Source organism: Adiantum capillus-veneris, chromosome 16, assembly GCF_014529385.1.
Source record: "Adiantum capillus-veneris isolate H3 chromosome 16, ASM1452938v2, whole genome shotgun sequence".
Classification (NCBI taxonomy): domain Eukaryota; kingdom Viridiplantae; phylum Streptophyta; class Polypodiopsida; order Polypodiales; family Pteridaceae; genus Adiantum; species Adiantum capillus-veneris.
Window position 1 is genome coordinate 110,835,224 of NC_140946.1, and position 17,272 is coordinate 110,852,495.

Genomic DNA, 17,272 nt, shown 5'->3' on the forward strand with positions numbered 1-17,272 from the left:
CAAGTGAATTAAGTTCCAAGATAGAATTAGCTTGGACTCATAAACACAATCTTGAGTATTGACTTAGCTTAGCACAAGCTCACCATAGACAATCATGTAGTGCAAAATGAAGTTGTTTATTGATTCAAGAAATGAGCTTTAAGTAGCTCTACAGCCTTGCTCCACAGTATGTGGGATAAATCCACTCTCCTCTCCTGGACTCACACCTTCGGACAAAGCTCACACTTTACAATCCTCCCCTTGAGGTTTGGACTAAAACAAGATACTGAAGGTGCATGATCCACACAGGCTAACAAAATCCACATAGGATAGTGATATCCACACAAGAAAATAAAGTCCACAAAGGATGGTGATATCCACACAGAATGGTAAGAATCCACACAAGAAAGATCCACAAAGGATAGTGATGTCCATACAGGATGATAAGCTGGTATCCACACAGGAAAAAGTCCTCCCCTACAAGTAGAGAATCTGCATCTTCAAAATGGGTCTTCCCAAACGCTGCCTTCGTCTTCGTCCTTTTTGTCTTCTACTATGTGAGCTAATCCTCTGTCAGGTCTCTTGCTTTCGTTGCTTCTGCTGCTGCTGCTTTCTTCACTGCTACTGCCTCCACTTGAGTAACACCGAGAAGGAGGGTGTCCCTTCCTACCACGTTTGTTGCAAGGTTTGTTTATGTAGCAATCTTTCACTACGTGTCCCATTCTTCCACATTCATAACACTTTCTTCCGTTTGTTGATGTTGATGGTGAATATCTTCCCCTTGAAGATGTCGCAATGAAAACTCCTCCTGATGGGGTAAGTGAACCTCTTTGCTTTCTTTCTTCTGCTTGGACTGAGTTGATGACATCTTGGAATGGTGGAGCTGGTTCTTTTTCTTCAAGAATTGTGACTAAGTGGTCATAAGAAGGTGGAAGTGCACTTAAAAGTATAGCCACTTTGTCATCTTTTGGTACTTCAACTTGAATGTGAGCGAGCTGTGTGACAATGCTCTTAAGCCTGTTCACTAGGCTAGCAATATTCTCCCCTTCAATCATAGTCACTTTGTAAAGCTGTCTTTTAAGACTAACTTTGCTTCTTTTGGCTCTAGCTCCAAAATTACTTTCTAGGACATGCCAGGCCTCATGTGCATGCTTACATTCATCTATGAAATGCACATAGTTATCATGCAAGGAAGTGATGATGATTCCCAATGCTTGTTCGTCTTTGGCCAAATTTTGTGCACTTACTATGAGTGTAGATGCCCTAGTGTGCACTCCATCGGGTTCGGCTTGTTGCTCTAATGCAGTGCTAATGACAGACCACAAACATTTTTTCATAAGGTAGTCTCTTAACTTTGTTTGCCAAGTGTGAAATCCCTCCCCATTGAATTTTTCTATTCCCTTGTCCCCCATTTGTGCCAATAGAGGGGTCTTAGCTTAGGAGACTCTCCTAGCCAGTGTCTACCTCTTTACACGGCGCAGAAAGATGATTATTTATTTGCAAGTTATTGTGCTTGGCTGCAAGATTTGAAAAGATGAGAAAGAGAGTAAGAGAGAATTCCTTTGAACTTTGTGAAGCTCCTCTTCACCGTCAGTGAAGCCCCTCTTCACAAAAGTCCCCTTTGGTCGGGTTCTTTGATGCCTTTGAGGCTTTGAAAGCTTTAGGGTGCCTTGTTGTTGCAGTTTGGTGGGAGCAAGCCCTTACAGGGTTCTTGGCGGCTTGATGGCAGCAAGCTTACGGGAATGTATTCCTTGGTGAGCTCTTGAGGTCGGGCCTCTTGAGGTGCTCGGAGGCTTCAGGCAGCAGGCTGTGGGAGCAGGGGCTTATGAAAGCCTTGCCTTGGAGCTTTGAGGCCGGATGCAGTAAGGCAGGCGGGACCCGGTGCTTAGGGAATGTGGGGCTTTGGAGGGCTTGGCATAAGGTGATAACACACCATGCAGTCGCGGGAAAGGGGCCCCGTAGGGGCGGACCCGAAATTGCAATTAAAGTCAGTTGAGCGAGCAGGCAGCTGGGCGTGGCCGAACGGCGAGAGGCAAGCGACTGCGGCCGATCGGGTATACGCGGGCGCCGGCGCGGGCAGGAGCGGATGGAACGAGCTCGACTGGCCGGTCGGTGGCTGCAGTCGTCCAGAGCCGAAAAGAGATTGCAACGCAGTTGACCGCCGGGCTTAGGTTCGCCAGCAGCAGGCCATCACGTGGTGCTCACGCCAAAATGGACTCGCCGACTGCCTTATTTAGGCAATGGTCCCACCGACCCCTTTTTAAAAAACCCAACAATAGATGAATGCATTAAGTGCTCCTTCCTCCCCACACACACACACACTTAGAAATCTGATTGAAGGCTGGAATTCAAGCTTGCAAAACAGTGGGTTAAAGGCTACAAAGCTCGATTTTGGTGAGATCAATTGAGAAGCCAAACGAGATGCGATTTAGGCGTCAGAAAGCCCTTCGCACACACATAGATCCTAAATGCCAATTTTGCCAAAATGAGGAGCAGCCGTTGAATGCAAAATGCAAGTTCTTGATGGAAATTGAATGCAATCTAATGCTAATTAGGCTTCCAATTGGCTAGTGAGTAGTGGCCCAAGAGTCTTTAGCTCAAGAACATGCTCATGCTAGCCAATGGAACACTAATCAAGCGTGCGGTATGCAATTAGAAGAGCAAATCTAATGGATCCATCTAATGATGATCAATGAATGCTAATTGTACTAACACACAAATGCATAACAACAATCCTAGCTAGCACACCATGGCTCTGATACCAAATGTTAGGAATTGGATCGTGCTAGCTATGGTGGATGAAAGAGAAACATGGTGCAAGTGTGTGAGTGTGTGTAAGCAAGGTCATCACTTCAGTGAATTAGGTTCCAAGATAGAATTTGTCACAAGGCGGGCACCACGTGCCAATAGAAAAGAACAGACTGAACAACTTTAAGCACTTCAAATAACAACTGAATTGAAATGGAGAGAGAGAGAGACGACACGCGACACGGAGTGGTGGAATTCCACCCCAGAGAGTATTGGCCCCAAACCTTGGCGCCCCTTTCGGTATTTCTTTATATTGCATCATCAAAGTACAAGCCGGTACTCCAGACTCTGCACCTTCGTACTAAAGCATGCCAGAGAATGAGCCCTAGCCTCATATTTAAAGGCCCTTGGCCTAAAAAGTAGTTTACATGAAAAGCTTTCAAAATCAAAAGCTTATGATCCAAAAAGCAGTTTTAAAAAAAGCTTTCAAACTCAAAAGCTTCTGGCCCAAAAAGCAATCCCAAAAGCTACCAGTGTAAATCACGGAAATCCGTACAGCCTGCCACGTCATCATGCCAACGCAATTTTCGGAAATCAGCCACGTTGTTGCAGTTTTAGGGTTAGGATTTCCAGAATTAGGGTTTGCAGGTTTTAGGGTTAGGGTTTTCAGAATTAGGGTTTCAGCAATTAGGGTTTTTGGCAGAAATTAGGGTTAGGGTTTTTTGCACTCGGGCAACCACGTCAGCACTTTGTGACACTTCTTCTGTTGCTTGTTCTTCTTAGGGTTTAGGCCCCTTGGCCGGCATCTGTAAGTTGGCTCCATTCTTTAGGCTTTGACACATCAGCAGTTTGTTACATCTCTCCTTCTTGAAAGAGAGTAATCGTCCGCGATTACAACATATTTGCAAAACAACTCAAGTTAGCTCAAAAATTTCCGAGGGACATTCCGAGGGACAATCAGTTTGCTCTTTTTATTAAGGAGTTAGCTTCTCCTTTCTGCTCTTTTGATCAAGGAGTTAGCTGCTCCTATCGGCTGTTTTGATCAAGGAGTTAGCGTCTCCTTTCGTCTAGATCGGAACTCTTGATATTCCGGCGTAGTAAAATTAGCCATCACACCCAGACCGTATACTGATCTTCCTCGGGTGTCTTGATGTCCTAAAATTACATACCCAGGCAATCTCATCCAATTAGGAATATTCACTGGTTGGCACATCACAAAGCAACACAAATGCTCACATATGCATGTTACAAGACATAGAAACATAAAGCCGCCGATGAACACTCCTCCCGCATAACCTAACAAGGTCCGGGCCGGGAGATATTCAACGACTCCCTCATCACTCCTCCCGCATAACCTAAAAAGGTCCGGGCCGGGAGATATAGAGGCCTTTTACAACCAAACGCCCCCCAGACCGCAGCCTGCGTCGTTTGGAGGTGTTGAGAGTAACCACTGCTCAGACTTCTTAATACTCCTCCCGCATAACCATCCAGGTCCGGGCCGGGAGTCACACCAACAATTATTTTACAAGCATACAACCAAACGCTCCCCAAGCATCGGCCCGCGTCGTTCGGAGGTTTTCAAACATACAACGAAACGCTCCCCAGGCATCGGCCTGCGTCGTTCCGAGGTTCAAATAATACCAAAACAGTATTTCTCACTTCTCCACCCAGGAGTAAAATCACCAATCATTGAAACCAGTATCAAAACAGAGTCAAACAATTCAAATCGGCACCAAAACAGGCTCAAAACAGATACCATCCATTTCAAACAAATTCCAAACAGGATCACCAAACAAGCTCAAACAGAACTCAAACTTAAAAAGCAATCTCGACATCAGTCGAGCTGGAAAAGTCGACTGACTTTCCATCCTGAAACCTGCACCAAAAATTAGGGTTAGGTTTCTTCCATAAGGTGGTAGCCGAGCACAGCATGGTCCATCAGCTCTTAGACAAACAGTGTTTCTTTGGCGGCGATGGTAGTCCCAAGATAGCAATCGCACTCGGTCTCCAAGTTCATCTGCTCGTGAAGAGACATCTACTGGGAGATGTCGAGAAACTTCAAGTTATAATCTGCTAGGGTTTCCATGGCAAGAATTTCAGGATATCCCACTCTGCCAGAAGTTGCACTCTGAAGGAAGATGTCAGAAACCATATACCCTCGGGCAAAAAATTTTCTTGAAAGCTTGCCAAGTACTTGGAGTATGCTGCTTGGTAGCTGTAGAAATCAACATCTGCATAGCATTGCTTCTGAGAAAAACAATGACTTGAAACAAATCTGGATCCTTCTCTTGCAAGTGATCTTAATTGGCTTATGCCCTGTAAGACACTGTGGTGAAGACGGGAGCACGCCCGATGCGCGATGAAGTAAGGGTGGGAGTGGCTAATAAGTCTAGATTGGAGGGCGAAGATACCTCGAATCAAATTCCAATAGCTCTGTCTGCTCTTTTGTAGGACCGGTATGCTTTTAGAAAAGCACACGCCTGATGTTCTGATACCACTGTCACAAGGCGGGCACCACGTGCCAATAGAAAAGAACAGACTGAACAACTTTAAGCACTTCAAATAACAACTGAACTGAAATGGAGAGAGAGACGACACGCGACACGGAGTGGCAGAATTCCACCCCAGAGAGTATTGGCCCCAAACCTTGGCGCCCCTTTCGGTATTTCTTTATATTGCATCATCAAAGTACAAGCCGGTACTCCAGACTCTGCACCTTCGTACTGAAGCATGCCAGAGAATGAGTCCTAGCCTCATATTTAAAGGCCCTTGGCCTAAAAAGTAGTTTACATGAAAAGCTTTCAAAATCAAAAGCTTATGATCCAAAAAGCAGTTTTAAAAAAAGCTTTCAAACTCAAAAGCTTCTGGTCCAAAAAGCAATCCCAAAAGCTACCAGTGTAAATCACGGAAATCCGTACAGCCTGCCACGTCATCATGCCAACGCAATTTTCGGAAATCAGCCACGTTGTTGCAGTTTTAGGGTTAGGGTTTCCAGAATTAGGGTGTGCAGGTTTTAGGGTTAGGGTTTTCAGAATTAGGGTTTCAGCAATTAGGGTTTTTGGCAGAAATTAGGGTTAGGGTTTTTTGCACTCGGGCAACCACGTCAGCACTCTGTGACACTTCTTTTGTTGCTTGTTCTTCTTAGGGTTTAGGCCCCTCGGCCGGCATCTGTAAGTTGGCTCCATTCTTTAGGCTTTGACACATCAGCAGTTTGTTACAGAATTAGCTTGGACTCATAAACACAATCTTGAGTATTGACTTAGCTTAGCACAAGATCACCATAGACAAGCATGTAGTGCAAAATGAAGTTGTTTATTGATTCAAGAAATGAGCTTTAAGTAGCTCTACAGCCTTGCTCCACAGTATGTGGGATAAATCCACTCTCCTCTCCTTGACTCACACCTTAGGACAAAGCTCACACTTTACACCATAGGAGTCCCATATATACAGCCTGGTCTTGGTCTGTTTACACTTGGCAAGAAATTGGCAAAGCATGATCAGGCATATGGTTTGTCCGGCTACCAACCTGTGTGTTCCTAGGCCTCTTCACATCCCCTATGGCCATTTGGCCGTGCATTTGACTCCACCCCCAAGATCTATGCATCCGTGGGTGTTGTCTGGGCTCCATGGTCCGGCCCCTATAGATGGCATAACATTGCCTCCCTCTAAAGCAAAGTTTACAACCTCATCAAAGTAATGGGACCCATAAGGAGAGAACGATAAGGTAAAATAGCTCTCCTTCATTGAGTTCAACTTATGGAAGTCCTCGTTTCTTTTCTTGTGAGTTCTCACTTTGAGAACTCTTATATATCAATTTAATTGAGTTTACTAATGTAAACTCCTCTCATGGAAACCGGTACCTTTTGTAGGTTCTTTGGTGACAAACAATTACCGTGGCACTCTAGTGCCTAAACATACACAAACCAAGCATCCCATACTACTTGGTTGAAGATCAAAATGTTCATCTACTAAGGTAGTAGTTGTCCATCTCATCTTCAAAGTCTTTATACCATTGGCCAAGTGAGATCTCTAAAGATGTAGAACGTTTGCTGGAGACTTCCATCATTATCGACTTGGCATCTTTGGCCTTCTACCCATAAACTTACTTCTAATAATCTTCCTTATCCCAAAAAACATGTGTTATACCCTTTCCAATCGGGAATTGCTTTGTTTTTTCTTTTCACCAATAGGTGAATAGGTTATGCAAGTCTCCATGCCACCGGGTAGAGCGAACATGTTTTACCCCCTCTTTGAGACTTACATTGAGCTCTTAGTTGGTTGCCATTGTTTAATTATGAATTTCTATACATGTTTTCCTGAAGTAACTCAGTATTATCCCTTTACATTCTTTCTGCCTTGAAGAATTGATGTGTCCGCATATAAAACTTCGTTGTCAGATGTAAAAACCTCTTGAACTTATCTTTAAGTCAACATAGTTGACTAAAGTCTTTTAATTTTCTGCGTGTTGAGAGTTGAGCACAAAAATGTATACAAAGTGCTGTCAAATGAAACCATACGTCCCACACCATACGGCTTCTTTTGATGTCGCTTTGTTGACAAAGTCTTTTAAGGATCGCAGATCCTATTCATTGAGACTGGTATCCGAGTGGTAAACATGCTTACTAACATACATGTGTGATTTTTTTTCCCCTTGGTCATAGGACTGACTCGTCCATGGCTGACAGCTAGATGCCCCATCATGTGAGTATAGACAATGGAGGGACTAATCATACCAAATGGGTGACAAACTAAGCTGCCTCCGACATGCGAGTATATGGAGGTACTAAGTACTAAGTGGCTATGCACAAACCACCTTGACAGAAATAATTTTTATTTTAGGTAGCTATGCACAACTACCTTGAAGTTGTTACCAATCCATATCTAGTTGTCCCAATGGGCATTCCAACTATAACCCAATACGATGGTAAACTTAAAAAAGAAGGCAGCACGAGTGAAAAGCAGCGACACAAACCTTTCTTTTTGTAAATCTTGATTGAATTTACAAGTCGGAAACCTCAAAGCGAAAAAAAACCAGAGTAAATAAGAGGTACAAAAGACGAAGCGCCAGAAGGCTCCAAAAACTAGAAACAATCAAAGTAAATCCTATAAGCACCCAGCATGCATCGCCATAAGAAATTGCACTCTTTGAGAGGTAGAAATTCTTCCAAATGCAAAGCAACATTCTTTGCCACCACAATTGAGACTTGGAGAGGGACCACAACTGATTTTTGTGCGACACAATCCATGTATCAGACTACAGCAAAGCATAAACTGGCCTAGCCGATATGCAGTCCAGCCTAGTATGGGCAAGATTAGCAACCTTGCTTGACAGAGCATCCAAGAGGCCAAGGGTCAGTCAACTCACCATCAAGAAGGCCAAATGACGTACTATGAGCATACAAGAAATATACAACATTGGCTAACTTGAGACCGAATCCAAGGGCGTACAATCATTTTAGCCAAGATTTTGTATATAACCGGCATAAGAGTGATCGACCGCCAATGAGAGAACTGCTCACAAAGCGCTTGTTTGGGCAACAATTTCAGCAGGCCCTCTTTCCAAGATAACACCAAATTCCATTTAGACTACGCAATATTCATCATGTAGAGTAAATGCTCTTTTAACGGCTCCCAAAAGTAGATACAAAATTCCATAGTGAGCCCATCCCAACTAAGGGCATGCCATCGGCCCAGAGCAAGTAACACTGAGTGCAGTTCATTTTTAGCAAAATACACCTCCTTTGGTAGAGCATCTTGAGGTGAGAGAATTGAATGCAACGTAGAAAACAAAAGTTGGCATGCATGAAGAATCTCAGCAGAAGTAGGAGGAGGAGCAACAAAGTCATTCCCAAAGTGGGAAGCCTTGGCATCAGCAAGCTTACGTTTTGAGGCTGTCCAAGAGCCCGATCGGAGCATAAGCCTCTTGATGGTTTGAGAAGCTCTTGAATGGTGTTGTGTTACGTCCCCAGACATCAGGAGGCTGAGTGCCTACAGTATGTCCAGCCAGTGTGAACCTGGCCCATAGGTTATGAAGTCCTATAAATAGGACTTGGGTCTCATTTGTTAGACATCTTGTGTGATCATCACACTTGGAATCCAGGCCCTTGGTAGCTCTGCCCGCACACTCGTATTGGTGTGGGCTTGGTGGTATGGGACACCATCCCTTGTGGCATAGGCTAGCCCACTTGGTTGCAGGCTCCCAGGATCGGGGCTGAGCTCGTATTGGTTCTATGGATGGGAGGTGAGCCTCATGTCCACTCATTACATGTGTCTAGGTGTGAGCTTGGCTTGTGTCATGTCATGTGTGCAGGATGAATATGGCAAGGGACTAACATTGGTATCAGAGCCCCTGCCTGCTTGTATGCACGACATGGCGACGTGCACAAATGCACTAGAGCTCATGGGGCCGTGATGGTCCAGATTGACAGGCTCTCCCAAGTCTCGTATAGGCTGGTATGAGACACTACTAGTGAGAGAGGAGGGCAAGGCGGGCACATGCCAGCCGGTGGTGAGAATTTGGTGAGTTCTTTTCACCGATTCTCATGTGTGGAATGTTGATTTGCCAGTGGCAGTCACATGGGCGCTTGATATGCCATTGTTTTGTCTCTAGGGTGTCCTCGAGAGCTGCCACTCTGAGGACATGGCAGCCCCTCCGTGTGCAATCAGATAGAGATTTCATTTCACTTGGGGTATGTCTTTTTCAGGAAATGGAGATGGAAAGGGAATTTTGCAGTCGTGCTCGAAATATGGTGGACATAGGTCTTGCTCGCCGTTTTGAGGTGCATAGAGAGTCGGTTTTCTCTACCGAAGGCACTGTTTCGCAAAGCATTGAGAGTGTAATGCAGCATGGTTGTGTTCTTCCTGCACTCCATGGCTGCAAGTATGCTCTCCATGCTGTAAATTCTTGGGGAGTGCCGCCGCCGCTTAACCGAGGGGGTCTTTTTGTCACGCGTAGGCTGTACTACTGCTGAACCGCCGAGGTGTTTTTGTCACATGGCTGCAGGCTGTGCAGATAGGCGCAGCGCTGGCACAACAAAACAAGCGGCCAGGCCAGTTAGCTGGCGGCCAGATTAGCAGCGCAGGGGTATCTTCAGCTCAGGGCGGCAGACCAAGGTGGCACCAACAAGGCGGTCGGCAGAGGTGGTCCAAGCAATGGTGAGCAAAGGCGGTGCTGCGTGGCAGTGCAATTGCGCAATCAAGGGGCGGTTACGTTACGCAAGGGCGGCAGCCAACAAACGGCAAAAATTAGGGGTTACGTTAGGGTTTTCTTGGCTGAATTTGCAGCATCTTTCCACCGGATTTACCAGATGGGCTTCCCGTGGCCCTGATCTTGATCATAAGATAAGAGATTTTTCCCGGTAGCCATCGCGTCTCTCGGTAGAGGAAGACGAGATAGCTAGGCAGCTTCAAGCCTATCTTGCCAAAGGTTTTATTGAACCTTGTAAGTCTTTGTGGGGCGCTCTGGTTTTTCTCGCAAAAAAGGACGGAGGAATGCGCTTCTGCAAAGGTCTCAATAAGGTCACCGTGAAGAATAAGTATCCATTGCCTTGCATGGACGACCTTGTGAATCGACTCTCAGGTGCTCGTTATTTCACCAAGATCGATCTACGTTCCGGGTACCATCAAATACAGATACATCTGCATGATGTCCCGAAAACCATGTTTCGTACACGAAATGGACAGTACCAGTTTTTGGTTTTACCCTTTGGGTTAAGTTTTAACCAATACTCCTGCCACTTTCCAACAAATGATGAATAATCTCTTTCATCCGTATTTGGCAAAGTGGGTTGTTGTGTTCCTCAACGATATCTTAATTTACAGCAAAACACTCGAGGAGCATCTGCGACATTTTCGTCTCGGCTTGCCCGTTTTAAGACGGGAAAAGCTGTATGCGAAGCAAACTAAGTGTGAATTTTTCCACACGGAATTGTTGTATCTAGGTCATGTCATCTCGGCGGATGGCATTCACATTGATCCCGAAAAGATACGTGTTGTGCTGGATTGGCCTATCCTTCGAACGATCAGGTAAGTAAAATCCAGGCTTCTTTCAAAAATTTATCAAAGACTACGCTCGTATTGTTGAACCCTCTACCTATTTGTTAAAGGGCGTTCAAAGCAAAAAGCACAGTGTTAGTCCGTCTATTTAATGGATAGAAGAACTCGATCGATACATTTGAAGCGGCTTGCTACCAATGCACGGATGTTGGAGGTTGTGCATCCCAACAGACGTGTAGACATGTTATTCCACACAAGAGAAGGAATTGTTGGCGGTCATTCATGCCTTGAAGTTTTGGCGCCATTACCTCTTTGGTACCCACTTCATGGTATGAATGGACCACCATTCTTTGAAGTATCTCTGTGATCAGCTTGACCTTCGTGGCCGAAAGGCAAGGTGGACCGAACTCATGCAAGAGTTCGATTTCGAGATACGCTACCGTAAGGGTGCTACCAATACGGTAGCCGATGTCCTTAGTAGGATCTCTGAGGTAAATACTAAAAGCGTGAAGCAGAAGGTACCGGTAGGTGCACGTCGCGATGTAGTGCAGGATTGGGGCAAGAAGCAGGAGGCGGAGTGCAGCAGAGAGGAAGCGCTAGGGATCGAAGCAGGAAGAAAATATTTCAAAAACTCAATAAGTGAGTTTTGGGTTTTTCCACTTTTATTATAAGTGACTCTAATAAAATGGCTCCAAAGCATAAAAATGTACAAAAAGGGGTTATTTAGGCCTTTAACCCAACAACCTCCCACTTAAAGGCATAAATGACGCCTTCAAGTTAACCAACTCCCACCAGCTGTATGCAATGCTCATGTTGAGCCTTAGCAAGACTCTTGGTGAGAACATCTGCATGGTTATCCTGTCTATAAATCTTAGTCAAGGTGATTAAACCATCCTCCAATACCTGTCGTATGAAGTGGTACCGCACATCTATGTGTTTGGTACGCGCATGAAACATGGCATTTTTGGCTAAATAGACAGCACTCTGGCTATCACAACCCAACACGGGTGTATGAGCAAGCATGCCAAGTTCTTTTGCAAGTTTGCCCAACCAAATGGCCTCCTTTGAAGCCTCTGTGACTGAAATATAGTCAACCTCAGTACTACTCAATGCCACAATTTTTTGCAACCTAGAACACTAAGCGACTGCACAACCAGTAATGGCAAATACATATCCATTGGTAGATTTCTTGGTATCCATGTCGCCTGCCATGTCTGCATCACAATATCCCTGCAACTTTAAGTCACTTTTGCCATAACAAATACACTTTGATTGTGTACCCTTCAAATATCTCAGAATGCATTTGACAGCTTCCCAATGCGCTTTGCCATGATTCGACATGTATCGACTAACAACTCCCACTGCATAAGCAATGTCGAGACGAGTGGCAACCATAGCATACATAAGAGAACCACAAGCTGATGCATATGGGATTCCCTTCATTGCTTTTAATGCCACCTCATCCTTTGGGCAATCTGCTTTGCTAAGCTTAGTGTATGGAGGTAAAGGTACTCCAAGAGGCTTAGCATCAGTCATATTAAACCTGTCAAGTACTTTTGCAATGTACCTTTCTTGAGATTGAAACAGCAATTTCAGCTTTCTATCTCTTTTAATACCCATGTCCAAAATATGCTCTGCATCACCCAAATCCTTTATAGCAAATGTTGAATTTAGCTTACGTTTCAGAGCATCAAGACTAGTCTTATGTTTCCCGGCAAGCAGCATGTCATCAACATAGAGAACAATAATAATGGGACTACCATCTTCATCCCTTTTCGTATACAAACAATGATCTGCATGGCTGCATTTAAAGCCTTGAGACAGCATAAAAGTGTCAAACTTCTTATACCACTGCCGTGATGATTGTCTCAAACCATACAGAGCCCTTTTCAGCTTGCATACAAGTTCCTCACATGTAGGAACTACAAAACCTTCAAGTTGTTTCATGTATATGTCCTCTTCAATGTCACCATGCAAAAACGCTGTCTTTACATCCATTTGATTCAATTAGCACCGCAACGAGAGCAAAAAGGACAGGTAAAGTCGTAAGCTTTACAATTGGGGAAAAGATTTCTTGAAAATCAATTCCTTCTTTTTGTGCATATCCTTTTGCAACCAATCTTGCCTTGTACTTGGGTTTTTTATCCACAATCTTAATCTTGTATACCCATTTGTTAGGAAGAGCCTTTCTCCCTTTAGGCAATGGCACAAGATCCCAAGTCTCATTTGCATACAAGGATTTCATTTCCTCTTGCATTGCAAGCTCCCACTTACTGCTTGACTCACATGACTTAGCCTCTTTATAAGTAAGAGGTTCACCCTCATCTGTCAACATTACATGATGTAAAGAGGGATTAATTGCCTTCTCAAACGAGTTGGCCTGCGTACCCAATGATCTACATTCTCAGGCAACGGTTCTACATCATAAGGCAATTCATTTTCAGCTCTATCATGCTGCTGAAAATAATTTTCAGCCAATTCAGGTGGCTGTCCATCCTCATTAGGAGCATCAATATCATGTCCTACCTCTTCTAGCTCAAGGTTAACCGGCTGATTATCAATTTCAGCTTGCGGTAATGCATCATGAGGCTCTTTTACAACATCAATGGGTGGCACGGAAGGTTGAAATCTGACTGTTTTCTTGTCAACATCAGATTTTGTAGCATTCTTAAGCAATTTTGCCTCATTGAACACTACATCTCGGCTGCGAATTACCTTTCTAAACTGTGGTAACCACACTACAGCCAATTTCACCTTCTTCCCCATATCCTAGGAAGACTCCCTTGATGGACTTCATATCAAGCTTTGTTCTCAAGTCATTGCGTACATGAACGAAAGTTTCGCAGCCAAATACTCTCAAATGATCATAAGAGGCAGGTTTGCCAGACCAAACCTCCTCTGGAATGTCATTTTTCAGCGTACTATTAGGAAAGCGATTGCAAATATGAATTGCAGTTTTCAATGCCTCCCCCCAAAACTCTTGGGAAAGATTAGCGGTGGACAACATGCAACGCACTCTCTCGCATAAAGTACGATTATACCTCTCAGCCACACCATTAGAAGACGGATTATAAGGGGCTGTCAACTCCCTTTTAATCCCATTTTCATCACAAAAACGCTGAAATTCAACAGATACATACTCTCCTCCATTATCAGGTTTGAGACGTTTAAGCTTAGTACTCTTTTGCGTAGTGACAAAAGCATGAAACTTCTTAAAAGCATTAAAAGTCTCACTCTTACTTTTCAACAAATGCACCCATCCTTTCCTCGTACAGTCATCAATGAATGTAACAAAATACAATGCACCACCAAGAGACTTAACATGTATAGTGCATACATCGGAGTGAACAAGATCAAGAGGATTAGCTTTGCGAGAGACACCAGAGTAATAAGAAGATTTCTTTTGCTTTCCATAGAGACAATCGTTACAAAAATCAAAGTTTTTGGCTTTTACATCAACCCTCTTCAAAGAGAAAAGCACATCAATACCCTTTTGGCTCATATGGCCAAGTCTCTTATGCCACAATTCCGTGTGTGAAGCAACTTCAACAACAGCAAGAAACTTGCCAGGCAAAGCTTTGCATCGAAGATAGTACAAAGTACCTCTTTTAGACCCTTTTGCAACAAGCATAGAGCCCTTAAGCAACTTCCATGAACCCCCAACAAAAATGGTCGTATAACCATGTGCATCCAATTGGCCAACGGATAGCAGACTTTTCTTAATGCCTGGTACAAACCTAACATCATTCAACACAAGCTCTTGACCATTGTTAAGAGCCAAACGCATAGTACCCCATTTCCTCAATATAGAAAAATTATCACCAAGGTACACCTTGCCATAATTGCCTGTAGCATATGTAGCAAAACACTCCAAAGATGGAGTCACATGGAATGAAGCACCAGAATTCACTTTCCAAGACTGGGAGAGGCCATCATTAGCACTAAGTAATACATCAATGACATCTTTCTTCGAGATAAGCATGTCTTCTGTATTAGTTATCACCAAATCTGAGAGGCATGAAGCCGCAACCAAAATTTTCTCAACGTCTGACAACTCCTCAATGACCACACTAGAGGATACATTTGCATTCTCAGCATCCCTGGAGGAATCACCTGCTGATTTTTCCCCTTTTTTCTCATCCTTCTTCTTCTTATCTTGCGTTTTCTTCTTCCTTTTCTGCTCTTTCTTGAAATACCTACAATCGGATTTCTTGTGACCCTTTCAATCACATTGATAACAAGTGGCATCCTTATCCTTTGTCTTGCTCTTACTTCTATTTTGAGTCCTGTTGCCCGCATCACGCTTTTGATTTCTCCTCTTGCATTGTAGGCAGAACTGCCACCTTCCCCACTAGACTTGCGTTTGATCTCTTCATTGAGAATAGACCCTTTCACACCGTCATACGTGAGGGTGGGATTGTTGCTCAAGGAGACAACCAAAGTCTCCCAAGTATCTGGCAGTGTCATAAGCAAGAAAATAGCTTTCAGCTTATCATCGAATTGTTGAAGCCCACTGTCCTGCAACTGACTCAACACACATGTAAAAGCACTCAAATGCTCAGAAGCTAACTTCGAGTCATCAAGCTGCATATTCACCAACTTTCTCATCAAATGCACTTAGTTCACAGGCGTGGTTTTCTCATAATTGGAATTTAGCTTTTGCCATATTGCATAAGTAGAGTCCAAACCCTTGATGTCCGTCAAAATGTCATCATTGATAGCCATTTTTGATGTAAGCCATAGCCTTCTTATTTAACCTGGTCCACTCTTCGTCAGACAAACTTGGTGGCTTATTATGTTCCAATGCATCTTCACAATCCTTTAAGAAAAGGATACCTTGCATGTGTTCTTGCCAAAGATCGAAGCCTTGACCATCGAATTGTTTGATTTCCTTCAAACTTTTAGTGTCGGATGCGGAAGAGAAGAAGCCATCTTAATTCAACCACAAGTGTATATACAAGGGAGATGCAATAGGCTGAAAATTTCAGCAAATAGTAACAACCACAAGACTTTGCATACGGTAGACCACAATTTCTTTACATGAAATTGTCCAAATCTGAAATTTCAGCTGAAATGTGCAATTTCAAGCACCTGTACTCAGCTTTTCACTCAATTTGTTACGACAAACATCAATACATGTGATCCCACAACTTTGGTACACCTGTGTATTGCTGTTTTGACCTGTTATAACCTGTAAATCACCTATTTTGACCTAAAAAAAGTCTGTTTTGGGTTGTTTTGGCAGTTTTGGTGACTTTTTTGACCTCGAAAGCAAGGGGCTTCGCGATGGAAGCGAAATTGATCACGTGAGAGCAATTTTAACTCGCTGTCCAGCAGACTGCGCAGGGCTGTTTTGAAACCCTAGGGCTCTGATACCAATTGAAAGCACGAAGCAGAAGGTACCGCTAGGTGCGCATCACGATGTAGTGCAGGATTGGAGCAAGAAGCAAGAGACGGAGTGCAGCAAACAGGAAGCGCTAGGGATCGAAGCGGGAAGGGAGAGAGAGCTCACGTTTTTGGGAAAAACTCAATAAGTGAGTTTTGGGTTTTCCCACTTTTATTATAAGCGACTTCAAAAAAATGTGTCCAGGTTCAATGTGAACCTGTACAAAGTATAAAAATGTACAAAAAGGGGTTATTTAGGCCTTGAACCCAACAAATACTCTTTCATTTGTTGAAATTTGGATGGATTTCTTTCTCTCAAAGGGCGTTGCCAAAACGATTGTCACTTTGGTGCAATCTGGCAACGAGTCCATAACGGAATACGTAGCCTGAAAAACTATGGCGGTCTGGACACCCCTGAGCTGACTAAGGAGAGAATCAGCAGCCATCTGTTTCCTGAGGTTGTAAGAGCTGATGATGGGCGTGACAGAATCTGTCATACACTGAAGGGAGATTCTCTGTAATTTTAGCAAGCTGATTTTCTACACATGTGCAAGAAGAAAGAAAAAAAAACCCATACACGCACAAACACACTTCTCATAGTTGCTTGATGTGTAAAGAGCCATGTTTATAAATTATGTCTAACTTGAACAATGAAACAGGCAAAAGCACTTGAACTAAAGTTTGAGCAGGAGAGAAATACATTGAGATCCCGCCTTACAGATTTGGAGAAGAAACTAACAGATCGTACCCAAGAACTGAGTTTGGCAGGGTCTGAATTGGCACATCGTAACTCTGAACTTGAGGCTCTACAAGGAAGCATGAAAGAACTTGAGGAGCTTCGAGAAATGAAAGAGGTATCTTTGTGTTGTTATGTTAATTAGTCTATGCTCCGAGGTGTCATGGAAGTTTCAATATCTTCCTTGAACACCTTTCTTAAATTTTTTATTGGGTTAATCTGCTAGGATATTGATAGGAAAAATGAGCAGACTGCTGCTATCCTTAAGAGGCAAGCAGATCAACTAGCTGGACTCGAAGTTCTTTATAAAGAAGAACAAGTATTGCGGAAACGTTATTTTAATATGATGGAAGGTACCATTCTGAAGCTTATGTATGTTTATGCTTAGGTGTCTTAGTGTGCATCCATAAAATTTTTGATTTTGGTGTA

General features: G+C 43.6%; 1 protein-coding gene across 5 annotated transcripts in view; it reads left to right on the plus strand.

The window, feature by feature from the left end:
- The window catches only part of LOC147439642 (kinesin-like protein KIN-14I), a 175,304-nt gene that overhangs the window by 133,849 nt on the left and 24,183 nt on the right, over positions 1-17,272 (plus strand). For all 5 annotated transcript variants that reach the window (XR_015184623.1, XM_086485454.1, XM_086485455.1 and 2 more), the window contains 2 exons: positions 16,767-16,961; positions 17,070-17,196. Coding sequence is in view for 4 of the 5 variants with exons in the window: in XM_086485454.1 (XP_086341580.1) it covers positions 16,767-16,961; positions 17,070-17,196 (322 nt within the window). In the remaining variant the exon portion in view is untranslated. The remainder of the gene's footprint in view (positions 1-16,766; positions 16,962-17,069; positions 17,197-17,272) is intronic.